This window comes from Elgaria multicarinata, chromosome 5 (genome assembly GCF_023053635.1).
Source record: "Elgaria multicarinata webbii isolate HBS135686 ecotype San Diego chromosome 5, rElgMul1.1.pri, whole genome shotgun sequence".
NCBI classification, from domain to species: Eukaryota; Metazoa; Chordata; class Lepidosauria; order Squamata; family Anguidae; genus Elgaria; species Elgaria multicarinata.
In genome coordinates, this window is record NC_086175.1 from 130,553,814 (window position 1) to 130,573,771 (window position 19,958).

At 44.2% G+C, this 19,958-nt stretch overlaps 1 protein-coding gene across 1 annotated transcript in view; it reads left to right on the forward strand.

Moving 5' to 3' along the window:
- Window positions 1-19,735, forward strand: part of TENM4 (teneurin transmembrane protein 4) — a 478,872-nt gene extending 459,137 nt beyond the window's left edge. The window contains exons 26-30 of the mRNA XM_063127306.1: window positions 1,349-1,584; window positions 6,490-6,786; window positions 8,554-10,168; window positions 14,743-14,885; window positions 18,813-19,735. Coding sequence (XP_062983376.1) covers window positions 1,349-1,584; window positions 6,490-6,786; window positions 8,554-10,168; window positions 14,743-14,885; window positions 18,813-19,571 — 3,050 coding nt within the window. The 3' untranslated portion in view covers window positions 19,572-19,735. The remainder of the gene's footprint in view (window positions 1-1,348; window positions 1,585-6,489; window positions 6,787-8,553; window positions 10,169-14,742; window positions 14,886-18,812) is intronic.
- The last annotated feature ends 223 nt before the right edge of the window (window positions 19,736-19,958 follow it).

Below are 19,958 nucleotides of genomic sequence, written 5' to 3' on the forward strand. Positions count from 1 at the left end.
TAGCAATAGGACTGTAGAAATTTAACAGTTGGAGATCCTCCTAACATATAGATGGAGTAATAGAGATGGTTCACAGTGAATTTCTGTTTGTTGTGCTGCTACTTAAAAGCATGAGCCCTCCTGGGAAAGAAAAAAGACATGATTCTAATTATCATGGAATAGCAGAGTTGGAAGGGGCCTACAAGGCCATCGAGTCCAACCCCCTGCTCAATGCGGGAATCCACCCTAAAGCATCCCTGACAGACGGCTGACCAGCTGCCTCTTGAAGGCCTCTAGTGTGGGAGAGCTGGAAAACCACTACATTACTATAAAACCTCCTCCTCATCCCACCAACGCAAGACATACATTATACTGGGACATGGGACAGGGCCTTCTCTGTTGTGGCACCCCGCCTCTGGAATGCCCTCCCCTTGGAGGCCCGACTGGCACCAGCGCTGACTCTATTCCGGCGCCAAGTAAAAACATGGCTTTTTAATAAAGCTTTTAATGGTTAAATTCACCTGGCTTGCGCATTGTTTTAACAGTTTAAATTGTTTTTACTGTTTTTAAATTATATATTGGTTTTAACTTGATTAATGGTTTGTTTTTAGCTGTGTATATATTGTATGATTTTATCTGTACACTGCCCTGAGATCCTAGTGATATGGGGTGGGATACAAATGTTTTAAATAAATAAATTTTATTTTATTTTATTTAAAGTGTTACAGAAAATAAAAACGAGTACAAACAATCCCCTAACACTTAATATCGAACCAACAATTATATAGATATGTATAATATACAAAGAAATAGGGGCGGGGGAGTTGATCGATATAATTACTAGGGGAAGGAAGCTTAATCGAATTAGAAAGAAGCATTAAAGGAAAAAGAAGGAAAAGGAAAATTAAAAGGAGAGAAAAAATAAAATATATACATGTGCTGTAATCCTTCATTTGTTATTACAATGTCGATATACTCAAAGCTGAAGCAGGCACACATTGTTGTACATCATCATCATCATTTATTCATTTTTTATTACATTTTTATACCACCCAATAGCCGAAGCTCTCTGGGCGGTTCACAAAAATTAAAATCATGGAGAGCATAAAAACAACCAACAATCTAAAAACACAAATGTAAAATACAATAATAATAATAATAATAATAATAATAATAATAATAATATAAATAAATAAAATAAACCGAAACTAGTACTTTTTAGATACTGGCACTGTCATGCTAGTGCTGATAATAAGATAGTTTTCTCCTCTGGCCTGACCCATTTTATTTCTAATTTGCACAAATAATTTAAGCCACAGAGTTTGGCTCTCTAGATCATTTCTTTTTCTTCTTCTTCTCCTTTTTACAGACCAGGTGCGAAACAGCTACTACATCGGTGCAGACGGTTCTCTCCGGCTCATGCTGGCTAACGGCATGGAGGTGGCGCTGCAGACGGAACCTCACCTGTTGGCCGGCACAGTGAACCCTACCGTAGGGAAGCGGAATGTCACCCTCCCCATAGACAATGGGCTCAACCTGGTGGAGTGGAGGCAGCGCAAAGAGCAGGCGAGGGGGCAGATCACTGTTTTTGGTCGCAGGCTGAGGGTGAGTGAAAAAGGCCGTGCTCCCCCCCCCAATCCCTCAAAGTGTGTTACTGGGCACCAAGCCAGGAAAATGCGAGACGGTCACGACCAACGGGAGCAGAGGCTTCTCACCTGAGCAGACCATGGCCATTTCTACACCAGCCCGAAAATGCGGGCTGGTCACGGCGGAGTCCCTGTGCATCCAAATGGCACACAGGGACTCCCAGGAGGAAGGAGGGACAAGTTGCGTTTTCCCAGGGATAAGTACTCCCTGGGAAAATCTGATTCTTCTGACGGTCTCAGGATCGTCCCGAGACCGTGGATGGTGTGGCCACCTGTCCCAGTTTCTTCCCTCCTCCCCACAAGTAGCGGGGAGCACTAGAGGGAGGGAACCGGGCTGGGAGGAATCAGGGGAGTGGGGTTGGGCTTTTTTTAAAAAAATAAAACCCTCATGTTTCATTGGAGCGCACATGCACTCGGCTCCCTTAAAAAAAAATGGCGGGCGCAACACCCACCTTCCTCCCGGGATGTCGTGCCCGCCTTTAGACTAAGGGGAGGATCTCGCGATCAGGATAGCGCAAGATCCTCCCCCTCCCTCCCTCTACACGGGGCTGGTGTAGAAATGGCCTAAATCAGTAGGACCAGGACAACACCAGGAGGCTTTCAAAAATATATACAGGGGTATTTCTCTCCCCCCCCCCCATAAGCCATTGTTCTTTTGGCCTTCTTGCCTCACTTCCCTGTGCCTGCCTCCACTTTCAGCACCTTGCAGGCCAATACCTTTAAGTAGCCCTCCGGCTAAGTAATGTTCTGAACCTCTAATTGCACCAATGACTGCTACGGATTGATCGTCTTGTTCTTTGGCTGCATTAAAAATCCATAACGAACGGATACTCATTGGTCCCTCTCTGAATCCAAACGTTTCGGCTATTGGGCAGTATAAAAATGCAATAAATAAATAAATTTATGACACTGCTCTGGATATTGCTGCCCCCTTCCCACAAATACAGACTTTGTAACATATGATACAAAACCTCCTCTCACTTAGGAACGAAACCGGTGTTTTCACAGTTACGGAGTTGTCTGATTTGTTCACTTTTGTTTATTTGGCCTGGATGTCCGAACAGAGGTTTGGATTGATAATTTCTTAGAATTCTGCTGGCAAGAGAACAGCCGTGGTTGTCACAATAACGGGTTATACCATCACACCCAGACGTACTACAGAAATTTATTGCCAGTGTTTAAACCACTGCTTGGCTAACTGGAGCGTTCTAAGGCCTTAAGGATTATCCCAGGCAAATGGAGGGTCGTCCCTGCCTGCTCCCAGGATCCTCTGTGTCATTTGGATGCACAGGGATGATCCCGGGACAATCCCGGGATATAGGCCTGGTCTAGCCATGGCCTAACTTTATCCTTCCAAACACCTACATGGTGCATAGCGGAGTTCCAGGCATCCTACTCAGACCACCTTGCCACAGAAATAACCACGCAGGCCGTATTTTTTTAGCCATGCAGTTGTGGTTAATTTAGGGTGACCCTATGAAAAGGAGGACAGGGCTCCTGTATCTTTAACAGTTGTATTGAAAAGGAAATTTCAGGAGCTGTCATTTGTATATATGGGGAACCAGGTGAAATTCTCTCTTCGTCACAATAGTTAAAGCTGCAGGTGCCCTGCCCTCTTTTAAATCTGGTCGCTCTAGTATAGCTCCTGCAGCTTTAACTGTTGCGATGAAGAGGGAATTTCACCAGATTCTCCATATATACAAATGACACCTGCTGAAATTCCCTTTTCTATGCAAGTGTTAAAGATACAGGAGCCCTGTCCTCTTTTTCATAGGGCCACCCTAGGTTAATTGCATTAAAAATATATTTTATATTTTAAGTAATTGAATTAAATTTTAAAAATTAGCAATGCAAGCTCTTATTGCAAGCTGCCGTTTTGGTAATTGACAGTGCCTCAGCGGTTGTGTTGTTAATCTCCATTTTTTTTTAGGCCTTGTAGCTCATACACAAACACTCCTTCTAGAGCAGGGGCTTCTATATGTTGTATTTGGGCCTTAGGTCTCTCAGGAAGTGTTAACGGAAATGTATTAGGCAGCAGCGGTAAAAATAATATTTTCATATTCCTGTGTGAAAACACTACCAGGCTTATCTGTTACACAGAGGGAAAATGCGATTGCCCTTTTCAGTGGTTCTGATTCCTGTCATGCCAATACCAACGTTAAACTTTTTTAGGGACAAACTACCGGTTATGCTAGGAGGTTCATGGGATATGCTGGGGGGGTTATTAATATTTTTAAACTAAATGCAGCCAGGGATGGGTTTTAATCTGATCCAGGAACTATTGTGTCTTTGTGGGCTGTGGGTGCAGTTAACCTTTTCCCTACACCATTTCCCCAAAGTAAATAACCCCCTTCCCATTTGCAGTATGGGTAAAAATAAGAAAGGTAATGGTTCCGTTCAGACAACACGTTTCTCAATGGTAGTTTTAGAACTCCATGGTGGAGTTTTTACACCACCGTTGAGAAATGTGATGTCTGGCAGGAAAACTCTACGCAACGGTGGAGGATTTTTAGAAAACACTCCACACAGTATATCCACGCTGTGTTAGGGTGACCATATGGAAAAGAGGACTGGGCTCCTGTATCTTTAACAATTGTATAGAAAAGGGAATTTCAGCAGGTGCCATTCGTAGGCATGCAGCACCTGGTGAAATCCCCCTTTCATCACAACAGTTAAAGCTGTAGGGGCCCTGCCCTCTTTTGTATCTGGTCATCCTAGTATAGCTCTTGCAGCTTTAACTGTTGTGATGAAGAGGGAATTTCACCAGGTGCTGCATGCATACAAATTCCCTTTTCTATACAACCGTTAAAGATACAGGAGCCCTGCCCTCCTTTCCATATGGTCACCCTACGCTGTGCAGAGGAGAATTCCTGCACAGCCGTTGTGTTGTGTGGCGGGCTCTGTGGAGTTTTCTGTTGCGTCGAGTTGACTTTTCCCACTGGCTACAAAGTTCCCTGGCTAGAGCAGCAAAAGGAGTGAGTGCCACTCTAGGAGAACCGCCAGGATTGGTTTTTTGCAGCAATGGCTGATGGGATACCATCAGGAGGACCGGGGAAGGAAAGAGTACGGAGGAACTGTCAATCGAATGTCATGATGGATTTTACTCAACTTCACGGTAGCCCACAGTCACACAACGGTGGAGTTAGAACATGTTGCCCCCTAAAAACTCAACCTCTGAGTGGAGTTTTCCCACTGAGTTGACTAACGTAGTGTCTGAACTGAGCCATTGTGTAGGCACTTTCCCTTTTTCTTTTGCAGAGCATTTAGAAGTTTTTTGCAAGGATGATGTAAATTAGGAAAACGTTCCAAAGGAAGAGGGTTAAATTTAAATGCCCTCAGGCCCCGTGCCAGTTTTGCAATCAAATTAGCACCTCCCACCCACCCACCCACCCACCCTGTGGTTGCATTACATTTTTTATGCTTTTCACTGTGTATGCATGTATACACATTTGTATTTCAAAACAATTGTCCCTGAGGAATTGAGCGCATCATCATTTGCCTTGAAAGGTGGAATAAATATGTTAAACAAAATAATAAACGCATTTGAACCACTGAGGCTGCAATCCTATACATACTTACCAGGAAATATGTCCCACGGAACTAAGTGGGGTTCTCTTTTTTAGTAAACATGTTAGCACTGCACTATTTATGAGTCTATTCAAGGACTGGGCTGCCTGTTTTCAGATTTGTTTTATTTTCCTTTCTTATTTTTTTTAATTTTTCTTCCTATGTCTTGGGGTTGATTAAAAAACGCACGGAATTTCCAACGTCCTGAGAAAAATGGTTTGTTTTGAACAGAGGTTAATAATACATATTATCTAAGGTGGTTTGGGAAACTGATTTGAAGGAACAAATAGGGCAACAGAGCTGGGAAGGAATATGGAAACTAAGGCCGGATCTACATTACTGCTTTAAAGCGCTTTATAACAGTTTTATAGCGCTTTAAAGCAGTTAAAGCGCTTTATAACTGTTATAAAGCGCTTTAAAGCAGTAGTGTAGATCTGGCCTAAGAGTGTTGAGAAACATGTCTGTGAGGATAAAAGAAAATTATTATAAGATTATATGGAAGTGGTATCTAACCCCGGTGAGATTAAATAAAATAAATAAGCTGAACTCAGCAAATTGTTGGAGAGGTTGTCAGAAAAAAAGGAACGTAGTTACATATGTGGTGGGAATGTGAATTTGTACAAAAATTGTGGAAAATGGTGTTTAATGTGATAAAAGAAATTTTAGGAATGGAGATTGGAGAGACACCTATAGTGGCATTGTTATCATTATATGGAGAATTAAATTGTAATAAAGAGACAAAAGAATTGATAACGAATTTGCTAATAGCAGCAAGGTTAATGATATCTAGGAACTGGAAGGTTCAAGGGGATTACCATATAGAAGATTGGTATAAAGAGATCTGGGATATTGCTATCAATGATAAATTAACATGTAATATAAAAGTGAGACGAGGAATAACAAAAACGAATGATTTTGAGGGAATATGGAAACAGTTTCTAGAATTTGTCTTATCTAAGGGGAGTGGGAAAGCACCTCCAGAAGAAGCAATGAGATTTTAGAAAGAGGAATAAGGTCCCGTGGTGGGGGGGTGCACTTTTATGTTAAGTATGATTGTGTTAACAGATTAAACTAGAACATATGTTATTAAGGTATTTAACATTTATGTATTATGTTGTTGTTGTTTTATTGTATATGTTTAAGAAAAGAAAATAAATAAAAAAATTTAAAAAAATGCGTTAATTTGAGTAAATGTTGAAAGAATTATAATAAAATAGTACAACTGGGGAAAAAATACATATCCTCTTACAGCGTTCTGTGTAGTTCTCATTCTCGTTTCTCCCTTGTCTCTGTGCAGGTGCATAACAGGAACTTGCTGTCCCTGGACTTTGACCGCGTGACGAGAACCGAGAAGATCTACGATGACCATCGCAAGTTCACCCTGCGGATCCTGTACGATCAGGCCGGCCGGCCCAGCCTTTGGTCTCCTAGCAGCCGGCTGAATGGAGTGAACGTAACATATTCCTCAGGGGGGCATATTGCTGGTATTCAAAGGGGAACCATGTCAGAAAGGATGGAATATGACCAGTCTGGCAGAATTACCTCCAGAATCTTTGCTGATGGCAAATCTTGGAGCTACACGTACTTAGAGAAGGTGAGTACCAACTGGAAAAAGTAGCTCTCAACAGGTGCTTTGCATATCAGTTGCCCTTCATTGATATTTTCTCCTATGCGTTGTTTTTTGCCCCTTTTTAAAACTTCAGCTGCTTTTAATTACAATCTTCAAGTTGATTGTCAGTCTGAAGGGTGCCTGCTGTGCGTGTTTAGACAGAATCAAAGTACTACAACTCCCAGCAGTGCCCAGCCAACATGGCTGGTTAGGGAATGCTGCGAGTTGTAAGACTTTTTTTCTGTCTAAACATGGATGGGATTGCACCCCAAGAGAGTTTAATAGCTTCATCCCACGTACCTGTTTCCCTCGAATTACCCCTACAGCGCTAAGCTGTCATCGTTGTTGTTGTTGCTAGCTAAATCACACCCCAGGCGGCCGTGCTCCTAAGATCCTTTGCATACCAGGAAAAGAGTTTAAGGGGGGAAATGTAAAAAAAAATCATAAAAAATCAACAGATGACCCAATCTGATTCAAATTTGGTATACGTAAAGCTCTCCTTAATATTTATTTATTTATTTATTACATTTTTATACCGCCCAGTAGCCAAAGCTCTCTGGGCGGTTCACAAAAAAATATCTATTACTGTGCCAATGTTGATGTCTTTAAAGCTTACGCAGATGTAAGCATTTATTTAATTTGAAGCTTAAAAGTATCAAATCCTGCTCTTGCGCCCCCAGTGGCCGCTCGGAAAACAACAAATGATTCGCTCCAAAAGTAGTAGCAAAATAGGTCGGGTCTTTTGGCTTTAAAGCACAATTAAAGCAGGATGCGTGGGAGTATTTCACAATAAAAGCAGATTATAAGCTGGAAAACTTCAGAGTCCTTTGCACGCAATTCGCAGTGATTGCACAGTGTGACCCTGGTATGATAAAGCTCTGTGTCATTGCTTCAGGGGATTCTGGGTGGGGTAGTAGCATCCATATTATATTTTGGGATGCCATGAGCAGCCAACTAGGTCTGGAGGTCTAGCGCCCCCGTGACTGGCTCCCCAGAACCAGTCAGGCGTTCAGGGCACGAGCATGGACCCCCAGCCGCCCGCCCGTATGTCAAAATTGCACACTTCCCCTTCCTGCCCCAATGGCGGCCGCCATTGACCCAGGGAAGGGAAGTGTGTGATTTCGGTTCACGGGCAGGCTGCTGCCAAGCCTCAGAAGAGGTTTGCACAGCACGGCGAGCAGGGGCAGGTGATGGTGGGGCGAGCACAGGCGTGTTTGCCCACCCCGAATTATACTTATACACCAGATTGGTATCCACAAGGATGAAGGGTGGTTTTAAAACGTTTTGATAATTAAATAAATGAATAATCCCACACAAGCTAGGAAAACACAGATATACTTTATACTCTAGAAGTACATCCAGATATTCTTAATTTTGAATGGACTTCAGCATTTTGGACTATTTCAGCAGTGGATTTTAGTCAAATTGCAAATCTGTTCAGTGAATACGAATCTGAAAGATTTTGTCTATATCAGAAACCGGATCCATTGCACAGACAAAATGTTATTATCAGGGCACAGGGAGGAGGGACATCTATACCAGTGAATAGAAATCCACAAAGACATTGTTCAATGCACCGGCACACTTCCCCTGTCCCCATTACAAAAATTATGTAGGAGGGAATCTCCTATGGAAAGAAGATTTTTACAACAATAATAATAATGTTCTAAAGAATGTTCCAGCTAGAGGAAGTTCAATTTTCTAATGGCTTTCAAAAGGACAGTTATAACTATCTTTCTCTCCTGGTTACAGTCCATGGTACTGCTTCTCCACAGCCAGCGGCAGTACATTTTCGAATTTGATAAGAACGATCGTTTGTTATCCGTGACCATGCCCAACGTAGCCCGACAGACCTTGGAAACCATCCGCTCCGTTGGCTATTACAGGAACATCTACAGGCCCCCAGAGGGTAATGCTTCCGTTATTGAGGACTTCAATGAGGAACGGCAGCTCCTTCACACCTATCATTTGGGAACCGGGAGGCGTGTCATCTACAAATATGGAAAGCTGTCTAAGCTGGCTGAAATGCTTTATGATACAACCAAAATCAGCTTCACCTATGATGAAACGGCAGGCATGTTGAAGACTATCAACCTGCAGAATGAAGGGTTCACCTGCACCATCCGATACCGGCAGATTGGGCCGCTCATTGACCGGCAGATCTTCCGTTTCACGGAAGAAGGCATGGTGAATGCCCGCTTCGACTATAATTACGACAACAGCTTCCGGGTGACCAGTATGCAAGCAGTGATCAACGAGACACCGCTACCCATTGACCTCTACCGATACGACGACGTGTCTGGCAAAACTGAGCAGTTTGGCAAATTTGGCGTGATCTATTACGATATCAACCAGATCATCACCACAGCGGTCATGACCCACACTAAGCACTTTGATGCCTACGGCCGGATGAAAGAAGTGCAGTATGAGATTTTCAGGTCCCTCATGTACTGGATGACTGTGCAGTACGACAACATGGGGAGAGTCGTGAAGAAGGAGTTGAAGGTTGGCCCGTATGCAAACACAACGAGGTATTCGTATGAGTACGATGCCGACGGCCAGTTGCAGACCGTCTCGATCAACGAGAAGCCACTCTGGCGCTATAGTTATGACCTAAATGGGAATCTGCATTTGTTGAGTCCAGGCAACAGTGCCCGCCTCACGCCGCTGAGGTACGATCTCAGAGACAGGATTACAAGATTGGGGGACGTGCAGTATAAGATGGATGAAGATGGCTTCTTGAGACAAAGGGGGAATGACATTTTTGAGTACAACTCCGCAGGGCTGCTGATCAAGGCATACAACAAAGCCAGCGGGTGGAGTGTGAAGTATCGCTATGATGGGCTTGGAAGGAGGGTCTCCAGCAAAACCGCCCACGGCCACCATTTGCAGTTCTTTTATGCGGACCTTACCAACCCCACCAAAGTCACCCATCTTTACAATCACTCCAGTTCTGAGATAACGTCCCTCTACTATGACCTTCAGGGCCATCTCTTTGCCATGGAGCTTAGCAGCGGGGATGAATTTTACATCGCTTGCGACAACATTGGGACCCCTTTGGCTGTCTTCAGTGGAACAGGGTTAATGATCAAGCAGATCCTGTACACAGCTTATGGGGAGATCTACATGGACACCAACCCAAACTTCCAAATCATCATTGGCTACCATGGAGGCCTGTACGACCCCCTCACCAAGCTCATACATATGGGGAAGAGAGACTACGATGTGCTTGCCGGACGTTGGACAAGCCCAGACCATGACATCTGGAAACGTCTAAGCAGCAGCAATATCATGCCTTTCAACCTTTACATGTTCAAGAATAACAACCCTATTAGCAATTCTCAGGATATAAAGTGCTACATGACAGGTAAGATTCATTTTTTGGCCTACTGTCCCTAACCCAAAGAGCGGGAACTGTAGCTCAGTAACAGGGTGGCCCCGTCCAGAAGATGCCTTAAACCATGGCTTTAACCATGGTGGTTAAGCCAGAAAGCCAGGCCGTGTTCAGAAGATGCCTTAAACCATGGCTTTAACCATGGTGAATAAAGCAAAAAAGCCTTGTTCACTGTGGTTAAATCCATGATTTAAGGTGTCTTCTGAACACAGCCTGGCTTTCTGGCTTATCTACCATGGTTAAAGCCATGGTTTAAAGTGTCTTCTGAATGGGCCCGGCGTGTGCTTCACACGCCAAGGGTCCGTGGTCCACCCCGGCATCTTCAGTTATCAGGGAGCAAGTGATGTGAAAGACTTTTCCCTGCCTGAAGCAGCCACTATCAGCCAGAATAGACGCTGCTGGGCTCAATGGATAAAGAGTCTGGCCTGGTATAAAGCTAGGGTGACCCTATGAAAAGGAGGACAGGGCTCCTGTATCTTTAACAGTTGCATTGAAAAGGAATTTTCAGCAGGTGCCATTTGTATATATGGTGAACCTGGTGAAATTCCCTCTTCATCCCAACAGTTAAAGCTGCAGGTGTCCTGCCCTCTTTCAAATCTGGTCACTCTAGTATAGCTCCTGCAGCTTTAACTGTTGTGATAAAGATGAAATTTCATCAGATTCTCCATATATACAAATGGCACCTGCTGAAATTCCTTTTTCTATGCAACTGTTGATACGGGAGCCCGGTCCTCCTTTTCATAGGGTCACCCTAATAAAGCAGCTGCCTCTGTCTTCAGCCGTAGCTAGACCTAAGGTTTATCCCAGGATTGTCTTGGGGTCAAACCTGTTCATCTAAGTGCCACACAGGGCATCCAGCGCTCAGGCAGGGACAAACCCGGGACGAACCTGGGATAAACCTTAGGTCTAGCTACGGCCCTGGTCACATTGCCTCCCTGGCTATATCACAAATCCTTCCCAATACTGTAAGCCAGAAATATGCATGAGGGATGCCCCTCCCCTGCCTCACTTTCCCCTGTTCCTTCACACATCCTTTTCTGCAGATTAAAGGGTGATTAATATCCTTCTAATTTCCCATCAGTCGCACAGAGGTATCATGTGCATCAGCTGGCAGCCCAGATTCTAAATTGCATCTAAATAAACAGTGTTAAGGGTCCTTGCTCCAGGAGAGTAGCAGCTGAATCCTTTCTAATCATGACCTTTTTATCAAGCCCTTTAAAAAATAACAATGCGATTAAGCGTTAATTCATCCGTGAGAATTGCTATTTAAGGGCTGTCAAAAAACAAGTAGCACATGCCTTGAACAGAGGCCAGACCAGGGGAGCTGCAGCCTTTGACCAAACAAACCAAACTCATCCAGAATCAGTGGAATTATTTTGAAATAAGTAATTTGAGGATGGGAACAGATGTGTATTGGGGAGGAGAGGATAAGGGGGCACTGACAGAATAGCATCAGGAATTATTATTATTATCCTCGTCATCATCATTATTTCTATACTGCCCAGAGCTCTCTGGGCAATTTACAACAGTTCATCAAAAATACATCGACATACAAAATACAACATGATAAAAAACAGTCTAAAAAAAAATTCTAACACACACAAAAAATACTGCTAAAACCAAATTTAAATAAACAATATTTTCCCTAATAAATTTGATTCAAAAGAGCAGACACAGATGCCCGTCATATATCATTAAATGCCTGGGTGTAGAGAACCGAAAAGATGACAGTGTCCTATTAGGTCATAGTTAAACGATGGAACTCACTAACACAAGGTGTAGCGGTGGCCACCAATTTGGATGGCTTATTTATTTATTTATTACATTTTTATACCGCCCAATAGCCGAAGCTCTCTGGGCGGTTCACAAAAATTAAAACCATAATAAAACAACCAACAGGTTAAAAGCACAATTACAAAATACAGTATAAAAAGCACAACCAGGATAAAACCACGCAGCAAAATTGACATAAGATTTAAATACAGAGTTAGAACAGTAAAATTTAAATTTAAGTTAAAATTAAGTGTTAAAATACTGAGAGAATAAAAAGGTCTTCAGCTGGCGATGAAAGGAGTACAGTGTAGGCGCCAGGTAGACCTCTCTGGGGAGCTCGTTCCACAACCGGGGTGCCACAGCGGAGAAAGCCCTCCTTCTAGTAGCCACCTGCCTCACTTCCTTTGGCAGGGGCTCACGGAGAAGGGCCCCTGTAGATGACCTTAGGGTCCGGGCAGGTACATATGGGAGGAGGTGTTCCTTCAAATAACCTGGCCCCAAACTGTTTAGGGCTTTAAATGTCAATACCAGCACTTTGAATTGGGCCCGGACCTGGTCTGGCAGCCAATGAAGCTGGAAAAGGACTGGCGTAATGTGAACTTGCCGTCCAGTCCCTGTTAGTAAATGGGCTGCCCTGTTTTCTACCAGTTGAAGCTTCCGGACTGTTTTCAAAGGCAGCCCCACGTATAACGCATTGCAGTAATCCAAACGAGAGGTTATCAGAGCATGGATAACTGTAGCTAGGCTATCTCTGTCCAGATAAGGGTGCAGTTGGTATATCAGCCTAAGCTGATAAAAGGTGCTCTTTGCCACTGAGTTCACCTGTGCCTCAAGTGACAGTTCTGGATCCAAGAGCACCCCCAAACTACGGACCCGATCCTTTAGGGAGAGTGCAACCCCGTCCAGGACAGGGCAAACATCACCTCACCGGACAGATGAACCACCCGCTAACAGTACCTCCGTCTTGTCTGGATTGAGTCTCAGTTTGCTTAAAAAGTGATTAGACAAATTCCTTCAGGAGAAGGCTATCAATGGCTACCAGTCCTGATGGCTATGTGCTACCTGCAGTAGCAGAGGCAGTAAGCATATACACACCAGTTGCTGGGGAACATGGGTGGGAGGGTGCTGTTGCACCATGTCATGCCTTGTTCATCCCTGGCCGATGGCTGGTTGGCCACTGTGTGAACAGAGTGTTGGACTAGATGGACCCTCGGTCTGATCCAGCAGGGCTCTTTGTATGTTCTTATGTAGTGAAACGGGGAAGGTTGCAGCACTCTAGAAGAGCTTTGGCCGGGTGATAAAGGATCTCATTCAAAGGAAGACTTGACAATTTGTGGCCTAATCGTTGTGAGAATAAAAGGCATGGGAGGAATCAAAGACCCCCAAAATGGTGCAAATGGGAGGCAGGGAGATAAGATTCTACCTGGTGGTACAGAAACTAAGCCTGCAGTCCTAAACACACTTTTTAGGAAGTGAGTTGCATTGAAGATGCATAGGATTGCACTGTAAACTTTGCCTGCTTAGCCGACCCAATGGTGGAGCAGAAATGCTTTTGCAATTTTACTTTTATAGCGCAGAGATTTTTTTGACTACCTTGCAGGGAAATATGGCAGGGAAATTCTGATAGATGGAGTCGACATTTCTATTACCCCTGTCTGCATTGGTTATTCCCTTTGCTGTAGCCCCCAAATGCATTTATTCTGGCAGGCTCAAGCCAAGTTACTGTGGATGGAAGCAAAAATGCACCCTGTGTTGCACGAAAGGTACTTTTCTCTTAAAAAATGAGTATTGCCACCATTCAGCAGTTTAATATTTGGGGCGCAGCCTGGTCAAAGCTAAGCGCTCTGAAGTCCCATTGATTTCAATGGAGGATTAATCGCAAACTTTGTTGCGGCTGGATCGTGCCTTCTGTCTCTTTCGCTTTGAGCTCCTGGACCTTTTTAAAACATGTTTCTTTCTGACCTCCTTCCACCCACACCCCGCAGAGAAGGCTGTGTTTACAGATGTTTTCATATACCTTCCAGAATAGCAGCTCACGAAGAATTGATTAACTTTTCAAGCCAGTTGCTTTTTGTCCACTTGACAAGTTCTTTTTTGACACTGCTTTGAAAACCATTTTCTGACCTCTTCCCCTATCCTACACTGTATGTACTCTTTGCAAGGGGGGGGGGGGTGTCTCATAATTTTGTTCTCCATCATCCACAAGATGCATAGCCAACAAACAAACATATAAATCCCAACCCTGAGAGTACAAAAGGTTAAAATTTAATCTCATAGTGCTTGTAGTGAGAGTACACTACAAACGTGGGTTGGTTTTCATACCAGCTTACCTCTTGCGGCCTCCCCCAAAGAAGGTTGGTGATTGTAACTGGCAGGAACTGACAATTTAGAGATTCTTAGCCCACATCAGAGAAGTGCGGTTTCCAGATTTCCTAGGGCATGGTTACATCAGTTTTAAGTCTGTAGTATAGAATCATAGAATCATAGCATAGCAGAGTTGGAAGGGACCTCTTCCTCCTTCCAGATTTCCAGCTCTGAAATACAGTCTATTAGATTGTAAGCCTATGCGGCAGGGTCTTGCTATTTACTGTGTAATCTGTACAGCACCATGTACATTGATGGTGCTATATAAATAAATAAATAAATAAATAAATAAATAAATAAATAATAATAATAATAATAATAATAATAATAATAATAATAATACAGTCTGCTTAATTGTCCCCGCATGGATGAAAATGGGTAACTTTGGGGTTTCTCTTCCCCCATTCCAGATGTCAACAGCTGGCTGCTTACATTTGGGTTTCAACTGCACAACGTCATCCCCGGATATCCTAAACCTGACATCGACACTGTGGAGCCTTCCTATGAACTCATCCACACCCAGCTGAAAACCCAAGAGTGGGACAACAGCAAGGTAGGGACTTTTATCCTACTCTCACCCTGCCCCGTTTGTAGAAATTTACAGGAGAGTCTAGACCGTGTCATCCTCCAGTCATAACCCTCCGGGTTTTTTCCATGGCCTCTCCTGTCTTTTTCCTTACTACCAAAAATCCATTAAGGAAAAAAGACAGATTGGTTGGACAATGCCTTCTAATGGTTAGTGCTAGGGTCTCTCCATCCGGATGGACCCTCTGTAATGTGGATGAAAACTCTGCCTGACTTTGCTATATTGTCAGCTTCTAGAAGGCCATCACTAGATTATTCTACAGAATGCTTTCATTTGGGGTGGGTGGGGTAGGGCATATCGCCAGTGGAATGCTAGCTTCTCCAAGGACTAGTCCTAATAGCCACCAAGCACCTCTGTACATTCTCCTAGCAAGGACAGCGCTCTTTCCCGGAGCATAAAGTTTGTTGTGGGACAATCATGTCAGTGCCTTCCAGCCTTTTACAGATGAATAAAGTGTATCCCAGTGCAATTGCAGAAGCTTTTATGACTGCAGTATCCAGGACAAATAAAAGGAAGGACTTCTTCACACAGCGCAGAGTTAAATTATGGAACTCGCTACCACAAGATGTAGTGATGGCCACCAATTTGGATGGCTTTAAAAGGGGGTTGGATGAATTCCTGGAGGAGAAGGCTATCCATGGCTACTAGCCCTGATGGTTGTGTGCTACCTTCAGTATCCGAGGCAGTAAGCCTGTGTGCACCAGTTGCTGGGGAGCATGGGTGAGAGGGTGCTGTTGCACCATGTCCTGCTTTGTTGGTCCCTGGCCGATGGCTGGTTGGCCCCTGTGTGAACAGAGTGCTGGACTAGATGGACCCTTGGTTTGATCCAGCATCAGGGCACTTCTGATGTTCCTATGTTCTTATGTTCTAATATCACTGTGGCGCTCTTTCCAGCTTGGAGTACTGGTAGTGTTTTCCTCCGACCAAAAGGAGCGACACAGTGCTATCACAAATGTTTCCTTAACCAAAGGGTAGGGCCGGGCAGAGCCACCCAGTTCTGCTCCACGGAGTTTTTGTGAGGAGTGGATTGAAATGGTCCCCTTCCGCCCAAACTCCAGAGTGGATCATGGAAGCCAGAATGGCTTCTGCAGTTCAGCCCTTTCCCGATTCCTTGCTGCATCCTGGGGGGATGTCTTTATGACGCCGCTTTGCTGCTCGGTTCCCACAAAACCCCGCAGCATCGCAGCTGCGGGGTGGGAACGATAAATCCAGGAGGGAGTGCGGGCCATCCAGCTGGGAGAGCCGCAGCGCCAGCAGACATTCGGCTCATCGAGGCCACCGCTTGGCCTCTGCCCTGCCTTCCCACACTTACCCAGACCTACCCCTGGGCTTCAATCCATCCCCAGAAATACCCACTGGCTCAACCCAAACTGAGGCCACCATTGACAGACAGAGGAAAGAACCTAGTGACCTCGGAATAACTTAAAAAATCACAGTAAATCAACACAACGAAAAGCGTAGCTTCGGGAGAGAAGCCTGATGTGGCTACAAGTTAGCAGCTGTGTCATATAAACAATGCAGCGCCACTGTGCAGCCAGAACGGGCTAAATGGGGCACATAAACAAGCCCCCAGCCATTCTTTCCCTAGATGTGGAGCAATACGGTCACCAGTATTTCCACCCCTTTTCCCATTTCACCGAGTTTATTCAAATTTATTCTCTCTTTCATGGAGAGAAAGTCTCCGATCCAATAAAGCTTAGGTTTAAAGAAAAACAACCTCCCTCTTGCTGGATCAGAGATGTCGGACATAGGATGGAGGGAGCCTCTTCTTCCTCACATCTGAAATGAGGGCTATATGATGTTTTTCTTATTTACCCTTAACTGGATCAGAGACCCACTCACATGTGGTGTGATAGCCATGTCAATCAACACACACAGGCCGCTACTAATTTCCCAGCATAAATCCCTTTCTACCAAGCACAATATCTCTGAGCCCAGGACTCAGCTGGGACACAGACTCAAATCTCAGACTCACATCTTCTATCAATGGTACTTCTGATTTTCTAGTACTCCTTTCTATCTTAACAGTTTGCTGAAAGCTTGGGCATTATCAGAAGCCCACCGTCTTCACTCAAATAGCATTTTCTATTTCTCTTCTTCCTAGTTCATCTAGGGAGGAAAATATATAATGGAAGATGAAACGGAATGGATAGCAAATTTCAAAGGCAGAATACTCTGTCTCTTTGAACTCTGCATAATCTGTTTGCATCCCTTCCTTTTATTTTCCCAGCCACAGAGCCCACAAGTTGTTTTTCTTCCCCAGAAGAAAGCACTCTTCCCAAATGCATTACTTTATTATTAAAAGGGTGTATTCAAGGTCGTTAGATCTTAAAATTAAGCAGCTTTTCAAAGGCGCGGGACTTATTTTGAGATAACAGAGAAGTGTGGTTTTTTTAATTATGATTACAGTGGTGCTCTTGATAACATTCCACGGTACCATACAGAAACTCTTGGTAAAGGGGTTAGGAGCATTTTAGGATTGTCACAGTTTAAGCCTTGGAGAAAATGCGGTCACCTCATGGTGTTAATTTAGGGCCAAACTAGACATGAAATGGAAGATCCATGAATTGGGTCCAATTGTGATTGAACTATCAGTGGAGAATGAGTTCATCCTTTCCCCCTGTATCATTTTCATGATCGATCCCACCACAAAAAAGCCACTGCTGTCTGTTCTATATGCAGATACAGGTTTTCCATCCTATAGATTGATCTCCCAATATCATGTCTACTTTGGCCCTTAGAAACACTTAATACGGCACGGGGCAAGTATTTCAAATATATAAGTAGGTGCTCCCATCGAAACAATAGCTGCCAAACAATCCAGGTTTTGAAGTTGGTTTGTTTAAACAGTTCCTTTGTCAAAAAAAAAAATAATGACAGGCCATGAATCTGCTGAAGTGAAATTAAGTTTTAGTTTATTCCTCCTCGTAGCCATGCAAGAGAAGAAGTGTTCACTGAGTACTTGAGCCCAACACTTTGCACAGGCACATATTTGCTTCTGCACGTAATGCTAAATTAGGGCTTTGTGTTATATGCAAACTCACCAGAGGTTTACACTGATGTGGCTACAACAGGTTCCAGTAGGATACGAGGGCATCCTATTGGAACAAGCTGAAGCAAGCCCAAATGTACTTATTCCTTTACTGAATACATTACCTGCCCTTCCCAAAGGATTGGAGCTGATTGCTTTTAGGTAGGGTGATCCTACGAAAAGGAGGACAGGGCTCCTGTATCTTTAACAGTTGCATAGAAACAGAATTTCAGCAGGTGTCATTTGTATATATGGAGAACCTGGTGAAATTCCCTCTTCATCGTAACAGTTAAAGCTGCAGGAGCTATACTAGAGTGACCAGATTTAAAAGAAGGCAGGGCACCTGCAGCTTTAACTGTTGTGATGAAGAGGGAATTTCACCAGGTTCTCCATATATACAAATGACACCTGCTGAAATTTCCTTTTCCATTCAACTGTTAAAGATACAGGAGCCCTGTCCTCCTTTTCATAGGGTCACCCTATAAATTTTAGTTATCTTTCTATCATGCTAAAATGTTATTGATATGTTTCACTCGACATTTTCCAGAGGGGTAGCCATGTTAGTCTGTTGCAACAAAAACTTAGAAGAATCTTGTGACACCTCAGAGGGATGAAAAATAAGTCCAAGAAAGCTTATGCACAAAATGCAATACAATGCAATTTTATGAATGTCTACTTGGAAGTAAGTCCTACTGATTTCAGTGGGATTTACTCCCATGGAAGTGCATAGCATTGCAGCCTAAATTTGTTAGTCTTTAGGATTCCACAAGACTCTTCCTTGGGGTTTTTCTCATTCAATGCGCACATATTGCTAACACGAGTTTCCCTCTTTCTTAACCTCTTTCTTCCCTGCCACTCCTCAGTCGATTTTGGGAGTGCAGTGTGAAGTACAGAAGCAGCTGAAGGCTTTCGTCACCCTGGAGCGCTTTGAACAGATCTACAGCTCAAGCATCGCCGGATGCCATGAAATCAAGGAGAACAATAACTTTGCTTCGGGAGGATCCGTCATCGGCAAGGGGGTCAAATTTGCCATGAAAGATGGAAGGGTAGCCACCGACATCATCAGCACAGCCAATGAGGACGGGCGGAGAATTGCAGCCATCCTGAACAACGCTCACTACCTGGAGGATTTGCACTTCACTATCGAGGGTGTGGACACGCACTATTTTGTCAAGCAAGGGCCATCCGACAGTGACTTGTCCATCTTGGGCCTCAGCGGTGGGAGGCGAACCTTGGAGAATGGGGTCAACGTCACGGTCTCCCAAATCAACACAGTGCTCAACGGAAGGACTAGACGTTACACGGACATCCAGCTCCAGCACGGAGCACTGTGTCTAAACACCCGGTACGGGACCAGCTTGGATGAAGAGAAGACCCGCGTGCTGGAGTTGGCCAGGCAACGTGCCGTGGCCCAGGCCTGGGCGCGGGAGCAGCAGAGACTGCGGGATGGGGAAGAGGGAACCCGGTCCTGGACAGAAGGGGAGAAGCAGCAATTGCTCACCACAGGGCGGGTTCAGGGCTACGATGGCTACTTTGTGATCTCGGTGGAGCAGTATCCTGAACTCTCAGACAGCGCTAACAACATCCATTTCATGAGACAGAGCGAGATGGGCAGAAGGTGACAGAGAGGGTCGATGCGCTGACTTCTTGCCAAAGAACGCTACTCTTTTGTGGCCGCGTACCAGACTGTGTTGTACTCAATCCTTTTTTTAAAAAACAAAAAAACAAAGAACATAAATGATCATGAACAAAGTTGGGGTGGAGTGATAATACAGTTGCACTGTAATTCATGCAACATCCTTTTATTTTATTTTATTTTTAAAAAAAATTGACTTTCTCACCCGTTACTGTTACCATCATCATTCTACCCCCCCTCTCCCAACCCCCACGGACCAGAAAGTATATTTCGCCGTTGCGTGAGCGCAGTGAAATCCTGTGTCCCTTTTGTCCTGCCTTTCCCCCTTTGTGCAACGTTCCAAAAAATTGGGGAGTTGTCCATGTAAATCCAT